Source organism: Prorops nasuta, unplaced genomic scaffold (assembly GCF_024137725.1).
Source record: "Prorops nasuta isolate Cenicafe-Biocafe unplaced genomic scaffold, Cenicafe_Pnas_1.2 PNAS00008, whole genome shotgun sequence".
Lineage (NCBI taxonomy): Eukaryota > Metazoa > Arthropoda > Insecta > Hymenoptera > Bethylidae > Prorops > Prorops nasuta.
The window spans coordinates 5,604,889-5,622,243 of record NW_027116805.1 but is presented as its reverse complement, the minus strand read 5'-3'; the positions used below and the strand labels follow the sequence as shown (position 1 = coordinate 5,622,243).

Genomic DNA, 17,355 nt, shown 5'->3' with positions numbered 1-17,355 from the left:
CCGAAGCGTCTTTTCTAATCACGCCCGAGCATATCGTCCAACTTTAAGGTCTGCGCGCGTCCTACCACGAAAGGCGATAAAAGTAAAGTAAATATAAACAACGCCAACTTCGATTCTCCGCTCTGTCTCTCCTTCAGCTTCCCCTCACCTTCTTTCTTTCTCTTCTTTGTCGTTGCTAGTAAACATTCGCTTTGATGAAAGTGTGTCGAGAAGATTATAGCTCGCTCGAATGTTTAATGTTTGTAAAAAGACCATAATCAGTTCTCTCGTTTCTTGGAAACGTGCCAAGTGCTTTTATCAAATTAGCATTAATCGTTGAACTAATTGGAAGGAGATAAATATTGGCATTTTACCGAATTATAGTATTAATCGAAAAATGATCTGGAAATTCGATACAGCTTTCCAGTAAATCAATAGAGCGAGTAATTTATTTCTTATAATTATCAGAGATTTATTAATATCAAGTAAATAAAGCGAATGACGCATAGCAAGTTATTAAATTGAAGAGAGAGAGAGTTGATCGCTCGAAGGGCAGACGATATTATAATAGAAGAAACCCTGAATCTGACCAGGTGCGGCTAGCATCGTACATATACATGTGCTATATATGAACTATACACATATATACATAATATGCGGTCGATCATTCAAATTAAACGAGAGCAGCTTCCTTCCGATAATTAATTGACCTTATCGATCGGTCAGGTCTCTTATAAACCGAGGGTTCGATTTGACTACCGTAGGCCCCAAACTATAAATATCCCTCTTAAACACCTGTGCTAAATTTATTCTCCCTTTTTTCGCTCACATTTTATTGCCACTCTATCTATTCCCACAACTATTCGTTATTAACCGAAAAACACAGAAGTATCCCTGTAAATACACGATATAACTTCACCAATGGTTTATCATCACACCGCTTTCATCCACTCGTTACAAGAAAATTCTAAAATAAAAAAGTACCATTGGTATATTTATTTTTCTCGTGCGAAATTACGTTTCTATTGTGCAGATTATTCAGCTTCGATCAAGCGTGTATATGATTTGCGCGAGTTGTGCAATTTTTCGAGAGTGCGTGGTTGCCAATTACTCGACATTACACGGTCTCTTTATCGAGGCCGATCGTACCGATCTCAAAAGATCGCACTACCATCAAAAGTTTTCACACTTGTTCGCGTCTCCCAAATCATCCGTTCAATTGGCACGTTAATTGCTCTCGTCGTTCATCGCTCACGGCTCGCCTCGAACGCATCGATGTTTGCGTCATTGTTTTCATTAAAATCGTCCTTTCATTACCGCTTTGATCGATGATGGCTGAGGTACGTATGCGAGTAAGGAGAAATCAGCTCGCGTTAATGTTGATTCGCGCGGAGGAATTGATGCGTTGGGTTTGATAAACGATCGAGGAGGGGGGAGAGGGGGGGGGGGGGTGGACTCTAGGCAAAAGCGCGTTTAAGGGGAGCTTTTTTTTCGCAACAATGAGTGATTTGTAATTTACAGCGGTTTGCCAGCTAATTCTCGAGTATTGCGAGGTGTAAGCAAAAGCCGCGTGCGAGTTTGAGAGGTATAGCTATAGCGGTGTGTGAAAGACTGTAGTTAGCGACTATTAATATCATCGATCGGGATCGATAGTATTGCCTGCGAGGCGTCATAATGATATGGTGTGTTTCGACCGGACCCAACGGGCCCCATCGATTCGATGCTTTTGCCTCTTACGATACTTACCACGTCACATAGACACATGTACATAATCCAGTACACACACGGTGCCAACTTGCACCGATAATTTTACACGCTTTCCCAATTTGAACTTTGCCACATGCGTATGCATGCGCATCGGTGTACATCTTCCCCACTTTTCTCTTCTTTTTCTTCAGCTTTTATATATATGGACTTTATTTAGCTTTTTTTCTGATTAAATCACGTGTAAAATTGTTAATAATGTTTGAGAATGAATCAACGATCAAATTTATATACTTTTATATTACTGGATACAATAAAAATTTCAGTTGATTTATTCCTTTTCAGGTTTGGTTGTTTATAATGCTTGAACATTGAAGGTTTTATGGGCTTCTGCAGAGTTGATGTAGAAGGATGTATTTTAAGCTAAATTATTATTTAATTATATGGTTATTTAATAAACGGAACGGTTCGATTAATTTATTGGTATGAAATAATTGAAGTAGTATAACTGTAATTCGTAAGAAATATTTCTTTATTTATATAGCTTCCATTTTTTTGGAGTATCGAAAATAATATTGAGTTCTCTAGAGTTTTTAGATTTTTTTTTAGAGTACTTGTTTTTTCGTGAGTGTCCTAAGTATTCTTATATAGGAGCAGTTTTTTCCTGGGTGAAAAACAAAAGAATCAAGGATAACATATATTTTAAATATGTATTTTTATCCATCGATATAAATAAGTATTGAAAGAAAAATAAAGTTTTCATTAAAACTGCAATAACACATCTTAAAAGTATCTTATTTACTTTATGTATTTATGTAAGGTAAATGTTGAACATTGGGTGTATTTACGAGAAACGCTATTAGTACTGTCAACGCTACTACGCATATATTTCAAGCATTTTTTTAAGTGCAATAGCGTTGGGGGGGGGGGGGGGGGTAATATTAAAGCATATTCCGCCGCGTGCTCGTTGTGAAAAACGTTGAATCAAGAGACACGGTAGTGCCTCGACGGCAAGTACATAAAAGTAGGTATAGACGTATCTATACCGCCGTCGAGGCACTACCCTCTTATACAGCAAGTTTGGCCGTCTCAATTTTCAAATCGATTTATCTCTGTGAATAATCCATTGTCATTGCTTAAGTATTATAGAGATTACCAGTTGTAGGTAAGTTTATCGATAGAATATATGCAAGTAAAATTGCAAATAGTAAGTTACGTTTTTCTCGAATATAAACAGGTGATCAAAATCAACTTTATGTCAATATCACTTAATTACGAAAATAAGTTTAAAGGCGAAATTCTAGTTAAACGTTATAAATAATAATTATAATACCGTATATAAAGTAAAAGTTATCTTTTTCTTAGATAATTAGAAGAAGAAGGACGACCAATGCTCAACTATCTTACAATTCAGAAATAAATAAGATCTTAAATGATTCTTTAAAGAGTTTAAAGGGGATATTAAATCCTCAGTTAAATATGTCGCCGACTTAATTAAATGATATAGTTAGGTAGTTTGCCGCAGAAGGTAGATTTGGCGCTTGTTGTCAAATCCTAATAATCCTATCCTGTGCTGGCTGTGCTCAGTGCTGTGATTCCTGTGTTGCGCTTTCTGTTGCTGTTCGCTCCACAGTCTGCAGCGCAGATAGACATATGTCCATTACTGCGCAGGCGCTAGAAAAATAATAAACAAAAGGAGCGATGGTTCTTCTCCTCCCAAGCTGTTTGATAATTTTCAAGTCGACACCGTGCTCGTTAAGTACTTTTATGCGTGAAACGTTACCACGGGGTGAGTTTCGATAAAAACGTATTGTCTATCACTTGTGTCTTATCCTACCACCATGAGGATCGTTGGCTCTTGCTTACTTGTACAATTATTAAGAGTGCGAGCTCCAAAAGTTTTAAGGTTATGTTGACAATCCGGAGTTCCTAAGCGAGCAAGAAGAGCTTCAATTTCAAACATTCGACAAAAGTCAATCTTTTTCTATTTCTGTTCCCGGAAAAATTATTGAAATAATCTATTTAAGGATCGAATCTTTAATATAAAAACTTTAAACAAATAAGAACGGGAAAATATACTGTACTTTCTCTGTCAATGTACCATCCGACGCATTCATTCCGCCACATTTAATACAAAAAATATTTTCTGATTGTACTTTCTTCGGCAAAAACTATTGTGCTTGCAAATTAGCATTAAATATCAAATTTTTAATAGCTAAGGGAAAGAATGACGAAAACCTCACTGTTTTAATTATTTTTAGTAAAGAAAAGTGTTTTTCATCATTTAGTGCATGCATTTGTAAGGTATGATAATGATTTCATTTCTTGTACTACTTGATGTATAGGACAAATTTTATGCATTTTTTATTTCATGAATAAATTGCTGTCAGCTTTTATACAAACTAACTATATGAATTAGCTGAAAGTGTTTATAATAGAAAAATAACTCTAATATTATAAAATTAGATATTTTTTAGACACAAAATGACGGAAGGTGGCCCTCCTAGAATGAAACGCAATGCTGCTAGGCTTTTTAAGAACCCTCCCCAACCTCATATGTGTATACAAGATTTTATACAGGTAAATAAACTGAATAATATTTTCTCCAATCATTCTAGTCATTTAGCAGAAATAAAACTTACTAATTGATGCAATACAGGGATCTACACCATGCTATATTAATGTGTTATCCTGGGGAAAAGTGAGCATTGTTTCTAGACCACCAAAGATTATACCACTTTATGGTGGTATGAGATTGCCATCACCTCGCAACATGCACGAAGCTCTAATATTTGCTGTAATGGTTAATCCAGAAGTTTTACGTTTTAGTGGCAAAAATGCGGAGGATCCTATGGTATTGAAAGACTTTAATTTATTTGATATTTCTTAACTAAAAGTAAAAGCCCTTATTAAAATTATTTTAAATAGTGCTGTAATAAGGAGCACTAGCTATATTTAAATTATTTATTATCAGTATCACAGTTAAATTAGCTATGTTTGTTTATTTTCTGTTTTAGGAACGTTCCGGTTTAATTGAAGCTGTATTAGACTTTGTAGAAGCAATGAATGCTGGAGTGATATTTACAAGACATTACACGATTTTAAAGGACCGTGACATAACTGGTGAACTAAAGGAGATTTGGAATGCTGTACAAGCTTTACGTGACAGAGAAAATGCACTACCACAGCAAGAGACTTGGATAGATGCACAACCTCCAGTTCCCCAATATCCTCAATACCAGGAGCAGGTCCAACAGCAAGAATACACTTCTCAACCACCTCAGTATCACACAAGCCTCTCATATGGCAGACCAGTGAATATGGAGCCTTCAATGCATTATGATAATTATAATCAAGTACAAGTACCAATTACTCAAAGTGATCAAATGTATCAGTCTGGACAAATGATGCAACAACAATATCCAGGAAATTTGTGCATGTATTCCCAGGATCGTTTTAATTTTAGAGATCGTAGTAGAGAACATATTATACAAAATATTCCTCAACAAAACTGTCCAGCCTACACATCGAGGCCATACTCTTGCGATTCTAGACAAATGATCCCTCAATACATGAATACCATGCATCCGATCTTAAATCCTCCGTGTTCGGGCATAAACACTAATCAACCTACAGCTTTTGCGGGAGTCCCAACTAGTCATATGAGAATGAGTTTAAACTTGCCACTACAAATGCAGCAGCCTGCGATGCCATTCGACGCTATAGCATCGCTTAATAATCAACCAAATTGTTGGGGAGGCGCAGTGCGAGGAGTAAAATCTCACGTGAATATAGCTCAAAAGAACTATGCATGCTACAACACACATAATAAGCAAATTTCTCAAAACTCCAATAATGGCTCGGTTAAGGATATGGAAAATAATGGTAAACCTAAAAGCCCTGTTAAAGTATTGCAGCGTGAAGCACAAGCAGACCAAGTGGAGTCTTCCATTACGCCGACTGATAATGGCAAAGTATCTGTAGAACAGCCAAAGGCTACCTCTGATCAGGAGCAAGCTAAACCTGCACAGACTACGGATTCCAAGCGGATGGGTAAAAACTACAAAGCTAACCCTGAAAAAATTCAAGTAAAAACTACGCAAAAAACTTTGATATTTAAATCACCCGTCCTCTTAGATGCGCAGGATGACGATATTTATGATCTGAATCGTGATTTTTCATTTGGCCTAAACCTGACTTTTCCCAAGTCTAAGTCGAAAAAATCGCATAAATCACTTAAAGATAAAGCCAACAATTCGGATAATATACCTAATAAAACTTCCGTAAATCATAAAGCGACAGAGGCGGAGAAAATAGAAGTGAAAAAGACGATTGAGAGCCCGAAACGTTCTCAAACAACTGTGAATAGTATAATTAAGAGTGTATTTAAATTGCAGCCGGGTATGGCTGGCGAAGAAGGCTCTTTAGGAAAAAAGAAGTCTAATGGGCAGACACGATACAATACCAAAAATGTATGTGAGAATAATGAAATACAGCAGCAGGGAATTACAATATTAAAGAAAACTGAACCGCTCTCTCAAGAAACTGTTATACATGAGATGACTACTCAACTATCCATTCAAGACTGTAAAGATACTAATGAAGTTAGTGCTGTGTTGTCGTGATAGCCTAATACAGCTAGTACAAAAGTGCTGGCTTTCAGCTAAGAGGGATAAGTTTATATGTACATAAATAGAACATTATTTAAATGAGAATGATAACACAAGCGCACATTATGCGAAAGGTAGAAAAAACACTCATAATCGCCTTAAAAACAATTCCGATAGTACGCCAAAATATGTGAGATTTTTCAAATGCTATTCACATCTGACGAATCCATTCGTCTTCCTTCTCTAATGTTTAACGGCGTAAACTTTTATAGTGATTCTCTGACCGAGCTGATGCAATAATTCAATAGAACTCTTTTAAATAAAAACGAATTGCCCATTTTGTTGGTTTTATTTGCAATATAACTTTCGATTTATTTGGTCAATGTTATTTATGCCTTAAGGCGATTGAGGATTAAGCTGAGAATCTTGAGAAAAAAAATGGAGGAGAGTGAGAAACAGGTCTTTTAAAGCAGTTTTACGCGTAATCTGGTTATGGAAAACATCTTACCTGATGAATGTACAGATAGCAGGCTTTAAAGCTTCTTCACAGTTCTATCAAGAAAAAGTAAAAGACCTATTCTAGTTTCTAAGAATGATTTAAGCTTTGCAAGAATGAAGAAAATAATGATGAAAGTGGGAGAATAAATAGAAACGGAGCTGTAAGTGTGCTTATATTTAAATGATGAAGTTCATTCGATATAGTAGATTATTATTTTTTGTTTTTATTTGCATATACATAAGTAATAGTTTATCACATTGCCATTAATATCGAGCAAAGTGAAGAAATTAAAAATGCAGCTGGTATGCTTGTGATAAGTTTTTTTTTAGGTAGAGAAAGCCATTTTCATTGCCAGAAGAGCTTGTCAAGATATAAAAGAATAGCTATAAAGAATTTTAGTTTTGGAAGCGCAATCTACTATTATTTATTAAATTATTATGAAGGTCGACTAAGCAGTTGGTTACTTCACATCTTGTAAAACAGGAATTGACTTTTGATCGGATTCACAATCGTTAATTATTTTTCTTAAAGTAATTATTCTATTATAATTTAAGCACTGTAGTAAGGAATTTCGTCATACAACTGAATTTGATTATTTTATTCTAAATAATTTATAAAGTGATCCCTCTTACTCACTGGATTTCGTTAGTTTTTTTACTACAGAGCTATTATACTATATTTACAATTCAATTCCTGATCAATTTTATTTTGTTCTTTTTTAATATTAACAGTTAAGTTTGTTGAGAGGAAATCCTCCGATGAAATATTTTAGAATTGCTGATATTTAATTTTAGAATTTACCAAACTTTTTAAAAAATGAATTGTATCCTTGATAACAAAAGCAAGCAGTGGACTACATAGCTCTTTCTATATACTTGTAACCAGCGATTTTGATAATTATAATAAGGTAAAACTTATCATGTGGACACATGATAGTCTAGTCCTTTTATATATAATAATCATATGGCTGCCACATAATGATATCGAGTACAATTAGCGATCTAAACAGCTAGACAATGCTGAGTTGACATCTCTTTATCAGAAACAGCATGCTTCCACCAAACAAAATACACGTAGCTATTGATATAATGGAGATTAATACTTTTATTCATTTAGATGCTTGCGTAGGAATGGTCAGATCTCATATACATGAAATAGTGTAAAGGACCAATCTGCATAGTAGAATTACTAATAGCCTCTTTTTATGCCGAGCATCGAAAGAAAGGAAAATGGCTCTTATGAGAAATTAAAGAATTATTGTTCCATTCAAAAACATTGTCAGGAAAAACATTTGTTTACATTTTCATACCAGAGTAAGGAGAAAGAAAGAAAGAAGCCTTTCTAGCAATAAAAATAGTAATTAAGTAATATCCAATAATTTTATAAAATACGTTGGCTTCGCGAAATTCAATAAAAAATTCTTATAATTATTCGCGGAAGAATATTTATTTTAGATAATTAGTATACTTAACGATAATGTTTTGACCAGAAATTAGTGAAGTCGAGAATAAAATATTTTTTATTTTATTAAATGATGTAACTATTTAAACAAGTAGTTAAAATTGCACATGATAATTTGGTTTCTTTTATTTTTAATAGGATTATGAAGGCAGACGTTATTGTGCAAAATTGATATTTACTGAAAAGATTAATAATACTCGTTATTAATAAAGTAAATACAAGATGTTATTTTCATACGCTTTCTATTGAAAAAGTATTATTAGATAAAAAAAGATACAACTCAGCTAAGATTTGGTAAAAAGTTGTTAGCCATCTTTGATACGTTTATTAGAAATCATCACTAAAATTAACTTGCAAAATTCGAGATTAAATAACTAATTTCTATTTTATAATGGATATATCAGGAGTAAATTAAATAATACATGTTTAATAAAATAAAGTGTAAGAAAACTTCTTGCTATGGTATGAAGTGTAAGTAAAGCTTGGATAAAATTATATTTAAGTTTTACTCGAAAATGCATATTATAATAATAATAATTTGTACAACAATCTTTCTTCTTTTATAACGACGAAGATATACCGTAGAGAGTACAGATATAAATCTCTCTTTTACTATTTTCAAAATGTAATATTTTAAACATTGAAAAAATCTTGACTACATACATTACGACTGCGTTTATTTTAAGGAATATGAAGTTTACGGCAATTTTTATCGCCCATGAACTGTACAAAAGCAATCTTCCGAAAATATTTTAAAGAATTCTATTTTATTCAATGGATTTTTTCGGATCTTCCTAAGAAAAAAAAATTATTAAGTTAAAATAGATGGAGCGGATTTTTACATGACGTAGTAAATCGCTTTGCGTTGGACATTTTATTATTACTTTTTTGTTTTTGTAGTAAAATAAGCTATTGTACTGATTTCAATGTTTTTCTTAATATGAAAGAATACATATTCGATTTGATTTTATTATTTTTTGCATTTATTTATGTTATTTAACGCGTAACTAGATCACAGTTCGCTAATTTTAAACAAATTATTATTTTTGGTTGTAACAGAGCGGATGGATATGGTGAATTTTTTTCATTTACCAATTTCACCACATCTTTCCTCTTGTTATTGTTAATAATATGTATTCAGTATTTATGTTATTTTAAATTCTTATTATCTCTTTGTCCGGTAATGATTTATTGCCTCATTATTACTATGAGCATATTGTAATCTATTATTATTCTATAATACATGGTTTTTCCAAAGTTTGATTGTGGTTATTCATTGTCCTAAGACCTAGAATATAATTTTTTGCTTTATTAACTAAGTTTAGCATTTAAAAATTTATTTACTGGCTGTTTCAGTATTTGCAAATATAAATTAAGGTAAAAAAAAGAAAGAATTTATTTAAAGGTTTGGAAGATAAGAAAGAGGAGAGAGACAGTAGCACAAGCGAAGCCCGTTTACTTTCACTGACACGTATATAGAATGACGAGACGATTTTGGATCAGAGCGCAGAATTCTCAAGGCTGTTAGGGCCAAAAGAAACTTTCCCTTTTCATTTAGCACGTGCCAAACCACATGTTATCAATTGTCACTGTCCCTTGGCCACTTTTATTCTAATCTATTCCTATACCTCGCGTTGATTTTCTTTAGTTTTCCCCTTGCTCTGCACCATTCAGTCAAAGTCATCGAGGAGCAGCGCATAATCACCGAATTTCCAGTAATTTATTCGGATGATGGGATAAAAGTACTCTGATAGTGTTTAGCTCAACATGATTTGTAGCATAATCATTTTCTCGTTTTTAAAACTTTCAATTCTTTTTGTAGCATTACATCTGAATTTTGTTCAGAATATATAAAAACTGTCGTGTGAATTTTTAATCGATTGCTAACTTGAGAGATCATTCAGAATATTAATTGTAGTTTAGTATATTTACTGATTAAATTACACTAATTGCTCTAAGTTATATTAATAAATATACTTGTATATTTTTCTACTTATTATTTCCGTAGAAAGTGTCTTATCTGGGCAAACCTAATTTGCCAAAGTCACTCCAGAGACTTTTAAACTTTCCAATGATGTGCGATTTATTTACAGTGACAACGACGAAAATTAGATTTATTTCTTCAGAAGAAAAGTTACAGCCAATTTACTAGTGTGAATAGTTACAATGATGTTTAACTTTCTGTTTAGTACTTTTTATCAGGAATACTTCAATTCTTTTACGTACACATTCACAGTAATTGACAAATTGCAGTAGAGTAAAACAATTATTATAGGTTTTTTCGTTAATACGTCTGTTCATTTAATATCTATAAAAAGTAGAGGATACAAAAGTAACAAAGAATAGAAAAGTAAAAAATTGAAACAAGCGTTAAAAGCATTTTCATTATCCATACTAACAAGTCTATTATTTATTTAACGAATAAGTAAGTTTAAGTATTGCACCGAAGAAGAGACAGCTATATTGAGCGTAATATACAGGGTGTTTCGAAACAACCATACAATTTTGAAAACAATATGTACTGCAGTATCAATAATGTGCTGTTGTAACTGTTGAGTAACCATTGCTACCATCAATAAAGACACTTCATTTGTCACAATCCTGCAGTCAACGTGTTGTGCGAGGTTGCACTGCAGTTGAGCGCTTAGCGCTAAATTTCAAAGACGGTTTTGGTCACTATCAAAGTTTGATAATTCGTGAAATAATGAACGTAAAAGGAAATTATCAAGGGATTATTTTTTTTACACTCTCACAGAACGGACCATTTGAAAATTGATGCGGTTGTTTTGGGACGCCCTGTATATAGGTCTCTGCGAGACAAGCGAAGATCGACGGAGAAGAGGTGGTGGAGAGATGTGGAAGGAAGAAGAGGGCAGAGAGGGTACTTCGGGGGGCCTTTCTCTGGCGAGGATGTTCTTGCTTTTCTTACGACGAGTAGTCCTGCCCAGTCCCCCACCAGAAAGCTAGAGGCATGAAACTAGTACGGAGAAGCGAGAGAGTTGGAATGGAACGGGGCCCAGTAGGCATGACTGAGTGTTAAGTTTATAAGAGAACACAGTGTGCAACGGTTGTGGAAGAGGAGAAAACATGCCTCGTCCCATGTGCGTTGACAATTTCGCTAGTTCTTCAAAAATGTTTCCCCATTACTAGCCTCCCCGGAAACAAACTTCTCCCCCTTTAATTTTCTCTGATTTTCATGACATTGCTATTTTGCTGGTTCGTCAACTACGTATAAGACGCGACACCCTTTTATCTCAGAGCTACCTTCTTATCGAGACAGAAAGCTACTCGAATGAGTGAGTGTTGAGTTCTTGGTTTTTACGAACGTGCAAATGCATTGAAAGCATGGTGGTTCCTAGGGTCAAGGGCTCGTCAGCTGGTGCACGATCAGTGGGTTGGTATATTTTTTATTTTTCTCTTTAATTTGCAATAGTCTTTAATACTTAACAAATAGAACTTATCCATTCGTGAATTACTCGTTAAAGCATTTATTATTTTATTGGACATTAGGGCTCATAATTATTTTTACCAAAGTTTGGATTGTCAAGAAGAGTCTGTCTTTCGAGCAATGTTAAATTATTTAATATATTGTAAGTGTAGTTTTTCTTTACAGCAATTTTATACTTGAAGAATTTCTTGTAAGCTACAGATACTCGGCCTGTATATTTTATTTATTCTGTTTAACAATTGTTTTAACAATGAGTAAAATTTGTATTTTTTAAATTTCGTATTTTAGGAAAAGATTTCTTTCACTTATATTGCATCTCTGTGTCTTTGTAAAAATATGAAAGCTGACAAAGTATATGCAGGGTACGTCACGTAAAATGCCCCAGAGCATGGGCGTGCATAAAAATGTTTATTTTCGTAAATTTTAGAACGGTCAATTTTTCTATTTTATTCCTCCTATTCTTTCTATTTGCATCAAAAGAAGTGTTAAACAAAAAATTATATCTTCTATGGTTACGTAGATAAATTTTATTTAATATTAATTTTTTAGGGTGCTTTATGTAACATACTCTCAATAATCAAATACGATTATACAAGCTTCCCTTAGTTATCCGAATTAAAAGTTACTTTAATTTTATCAGTTACCAAGATCCGTCTGGTGCTAATAATAATTCAACATATAAAAAAAAGAAATAGCCAGTTTGGCAAGTTTTAAAACTGATTTGGGATTCTAAAATTTACATGTTACTTAACGAGTCTGCGAGGTATTAAAAATGCTTTGATAAGTTATAATAAATCATGAATAATGCAAGGGTCAATAAAATATTTTTCAAATCTCGTAAGCAAGCAAGCGTCAACATTTCTTTTAAAGGGTTAAATAAGTGTCTATTTTCTACGCGAATCGGTAAGAAAAATTGTAAGAGGTAAGATTTACCGTAAAATTCTAAGAAATGAAAGGAAATTAGTTAAACCTAAATATAACTAAAAGGAAAGGTTGACTATGGAAGGTGCTTTCAAAGCTAGAAGCGAGTATTTCGAAATCTAGAGAAATTACCGGTTGGCCCATCATTTCACTCTGACCAAACCCACGTAATCTTTCTCGATGCATTTATATATACATACCTGAATTTTTAAATAAGTTTTTAAAATTTACAAAGAATTAAAGGCTCCGAAAAAGAAGTTATGAGAATCCTGAATTAATTTATTAAACATTCTTACACATATTTTTGTGATTTAAAATATTGTGTCCAAAGGTTAAACGTGCAGAAATTGTCTAAAATATGTACATATGAAAATGGATTATCAAAATAATACTGGACTTTTAAATAAATCTTCTGTTTATTCAATTTTGTTCACGATTAATTTATTAATTAAAAAAAGAATGTAATATCTAATTGCAATGATATTTTTATGCAGCGAGTGTTGTACTTACGAAACATCAAATACCTATCTACATTATTTTAACTAATTTACGAATACCAACTAATGGAATTTAATAATTGTTGCCACATATTAAAATCAACCAAAGATGCTTAGTTATGAACAAATGCTACAATGATTTATTGGATATTTATAAACATTAACACTGCTAATACTACTATTAAAACTTTGTAAAATATTTTATAAATTTTAATACAAAAACTATACGAGCTTACGCATATGATTCTGTTTATTTGTAATAAATTATTAATTGTTATGCATGTGTCACAGTCAGCCTATTGTTACGTTGTTAGCACGTGTTCATTAACACCTTATAGGTATGTATACTGTATACTGTACAATACTGTACAAAGAATCTAATCAAATGAAAGTAAGAACGGAAACCGACTGGCCTCGACTTACATTTCGGATTCTGCACTCGAACCTTAGTTTAGACGCCTATTGCAGTTTCTCTAGAAAGATCTGTTTGAAAATGCACTACACGATATATTTTACATTTGAAAAAGAAACTATTTAAATGCATTTACAGGTATATTCGATGAATTGATTAATTCTTTCATAACAATCAGAAAAGTGAGTATATATAAATATAACAAAAAAAGAGTAAATTCTATTTACTTTATACCACCAATACAGGCAAAACCATTATATTACTATTTTGTTTGTTAATTTCGTACGTGCCTGAATTAAATATAAACAATTTATTTTTGCATACAATTACTTTTTTGTTCTTAATTTTCATCAAAGTTAAAAAACTAAAAAAACAATGTTTTGCTAAAAATATAATTTTACAAGATTGTAAAATAATGCTAATAGTTGAAATTTGTGATTCTGAGCACATTGCTGTACACCCATTGTAATTACTATTCGTACACAACTCGTACTGGCACCCGTTTGGCTTTTTCTTTCAATCTTGGAATATCAGTCGATTCGTTCGATTAAAAATTCTGAGCGCACATATTGCACAGATGTAGCCGGTTTAGTCCACACCGCATACCAAATCGATCCTTTCTATCGGTTCGTGCTATCGCGATCACGCTGCACACCTAACGATGCATGGGTATAAACTGTTAACGCGAAAAGAGAATCAAAATAAAAGCAAAATAGCGTTTCATTCTGCACACGCACTAAGCATATTCGCATAACGTGCAATTCTCACAATTTTTCCAATATTTTATTCTCAAATTAGACACTTGAAATACAACAAAGTCCTATTAATATTCGCTCTGTTCGACAAAAATCAGTGTATACGCATAATCAGATGAATTTTCATTTTACGTTCAAGTAAAAACATTCGGTACCTTTTCTACTCACATATTCAGGCACGAATATAATGGATTTACTCGATAATAAATTAAAAGGAACAATATTGTTTCAGAGGAAAATGTGGAAGCGAAGCTGCAAGCTCTTCTAAACGAAGGTCGTGCGGCAGCGGTTGATTGGACATCGACCGAAGTGGATTTCCCACCATATTTGGACGAAAAGAAATTTCGGCTCGGCCAACAGGCATTTTACAACAATGTCTTTTCGATGATGCTGGGTAAACTAACCGGACTGATAGCGTTATTGGCAGTGCCCACCATTCTCGATATCATCGTTTTCACGAAACAAAGCGGTACACCCTGTACAGCCTTCCGCAGATACGTCTCCACGATACTTCACACCTTCGTATGGTACGAGAAGAAACCAGAGAAATCTAGCGAGTAAGTTAAAAAAAAATATCGTAAAATATTTGGCGATTGGAAAGCTCCCCTCTTTCTTTTGCGAATCGTTTATTATTTAATATCCAACGTCGTCGTTCTTCATTAATTTGGTTCGCGCGTTGAATATTGAATCTCTTAAGCGACTCTGGTTTCACTTTTAACGATGCATCGCATTGTTATACCGTGTGTTCTCGTAGATTTCGATCGATCTCTCGAGGGAAAGATTTTAGAAGGATTAAAAAAATTGCAGATTTTTACTCTCGTTGAAGAACGTCCACATGAAACACTGTATCGCATTTCGAAGAAGCGCAGAAGCTGGCCTGACAAAGGCATCTCAAACGGACATGGCACTGGCCCAGTTTGGCTTCATCGGCTTCATTCTGGTTTGCAGCGAGAAATTAGGACTGACGTGTACCAAAGAAGAACTCGAGGGTTTCGTACACATGTGGAGGGTCATTGGGTACATGCTTGGCATGGAGGATAAGTAAGTCGATGCTCGGAGCAATTTTATTGAATGATCCCTTTAACACGTTCACTGCTTTTCAAGAGTACGAGCATCGTGGACGAGGAACGTCTGGGAAAATAATTGTTTTTTTTTTAATCGAGAAATTTTTACGTTCGAGCATTAATATCGATTTCTTCACAGATATAATTTATGCACGGGTAGCGTGGAAGAAGCTACGGAACTTTGCAGGAGGCTATTGGACGAAGTCTTCCTACCATCCTTTGCTACAAGGAGCAAAAACTTTGATGAAATGGGACGTGTACTGATTGAAGGCCTTTGGCCGGTAAATCCACATTTAGATACAAAAGCATTCACAGCATTCACTCTGCATCTCGCTGTCACTGGTGCAACCAACAACAATCATTCCTTAGTCATTGGTTAGATTTTTCTCATTCTTTTCTTATTTTAATCAAAGTTTTTTAATATCTTTTTATTTTAACACTAGTATACTCTATTTTTGAGAGATTGTGTGATTTGTATATTTGAGAAAATCTCTACTAACCTTGCACAGAATAATGGTAAATATTTTAAAATTCGTGTCAAAATTTAATATTTTCTTACGGTAAATGTTAAATATTCTCTCGCCATCTAGGATTAACTCATCGAGTTAATGAAGAGAGTAAAACGTTTCGTTCGGATCGTAGAGTAGTTTATCGGAAGATTTAAAAACATCTGCTGTACCTTAAGAAGGTAAAGTAGGCTGGTCATAAATGATCGTAAAATCCCCCTTAAATTTCATAATTTATTTAAATATTTAAAAAATTAATTATTTGCAACGATATGATAAATTATGAGGGTGTGCATGATTAATTGACGTTTAAAATAGAAAATTTTCCTAGAACCTCGTGTTAAATAGACGCTAAATTCCAATCTTTTTCCTTACAATAATCATTAAAAATAGCAAAAATTGTATGATAAATGTTTTGGAAATTCTTTTATGACAGAGGAAAAAATAGTTTATTTTTTTCATTGTGCTACGAATGCAGCTGTCATGAGATTCTTGATCCATTGCATACCTTAATGACAGCTGCGTTTATCGTCACATTGTATCGTGCGGGTTCACTAATGCATAGGCGTATACCAAGCATTCACGCTTATTTCAAAAATGTATATAAAAACTATTCGGTTTCATTTAATCTTGAATAATGATTTTATTTATTTGTATATTAGAAAAAAAGTTTTTTTACAGATACGGAGAGTATGCCACGCTACAGCAGATTTATGTACAATCTTCAGCTCTTCGCTTTAAAGTACCTGATAGCGCCTACTTATTGGTGGGCACCTATATTCCGAGCATATTTTAATACCCAGATGCGCATAGCTATCTTCTTGACAGAGAAGTTCCCCTTCTTGGCTTATTACTGCTTTGGTTATAGAGAGTCTCAAGTCAACATATACAAATACTATTTACATTGAATGTTGGCTGCCACTGCAAAACCAACATTAAAATTATTCAACCAACTAGGATAAAGAAATCGATAACTTTATAACAATCCGTCCAATGTTAGTCATTTAAGTGTACCTCGTATAAGATAATAATTGTAAATTATTGCAATATTGTTAATGCCAAACGTCTGAAACTATTATTATTATAATTATTGACCAAGATAAGCATCAGAGAAAAAGTTACGGATCAGCAAGCTTTGTGCTAGTGTAACGTAACTATTTTCTTAGTTTACGTTATAAAAAAATACTCATATTCTTGGCAAATGTGAATAGCTAGTGTAAGAATCGATGTAAAGTGAGCAATTGTTGTAAGATTTGAATTATATATATATATATATATATATATATATATGTATTTGACGTACGTACCTTAATTGATGTAAGTCGCGCTCAAAGATCGTCAAATTCTTAATATAAGCTGTATTTTAAAAGAAAAATGTACCTACTCGTGTCCAATCTTGCATTTTCAACAGAAAATAATTTACTGTTAAGAGAGCACAGAAACGCTGTAATTTTAATATTTTTACACTTACTACGCATAAAATATGTATTAATAGTATT

At 33.4% G+C, this 17,355-nt stretch overlaps 2 protein-coding genes across 4 annotated transcripts; both read left to right on the top strand.

Moving 5' to 3' along the window:
- Positions 1-3,279: 3,279 nt before the first annotated feature.
- Positions 3,280-9,226, top strand: LOC136775717 (uncharacterized). 3 transcript variants are annotated; one of them, XM_066730730.1, is made up of 5 exons: positions 3,280-3,472; positions 3,945-3,987; positions 4,161-4,263; positions 4,343-4,537; positions 4,701-9,226. In XM_066730730.1, exons 1-5 carry the CDS (start codon positions 3,385-3,387, stop codon positions 6,306-6,308), a joined length of 2,037 nt encoding a protein of 678 aa, XP_066586827.1. In that variant the 5' UTR covers positions 3,280-3,384; the 3' UTR covers positions 6,309-9,226. The 3 variants fall into 3 exon arrangements, with proteins under 3 accessions (XP_066586827.1, XP_066586828.1, XP_066586829.1); XM_066730731.1 differs by having other exon boundaries at positions 3,369-3,987; positions 4,150-4,263; XM_066730732.1 differs by lacking the exon at positions 3,945-3,987 and having other exon boundaries at positions 3,374-3,472; positions 4,150-4,263.
- Positions 9,227-11,540: 2,314 nt separating this feature from the next.
- LOC136775556 (uncharacterized) lies at positions 11,541-16,789 on the top strand. The gene is made up of 5 exons (XM_066730439.1): positions 11,541-11,647; positions 14,519-14,843; positions 15,094-15,327; positions 15,490-15,725; positions 16,538-16,789. The coding sequence occupies exons 1-5, from the start codon at positions 11,599-11,601 to the stop codon at positions 16,762-16,764; spliced, it is 1,071 nt and encodes a 356-aa protein (XP_066586536.1). The 5' UTR covers positions 11,541-11,598; the 3' UTR covers positions 16,765-16,789.
- Positions 16,790-17,355: the final 566 nt, after the last annotated feature.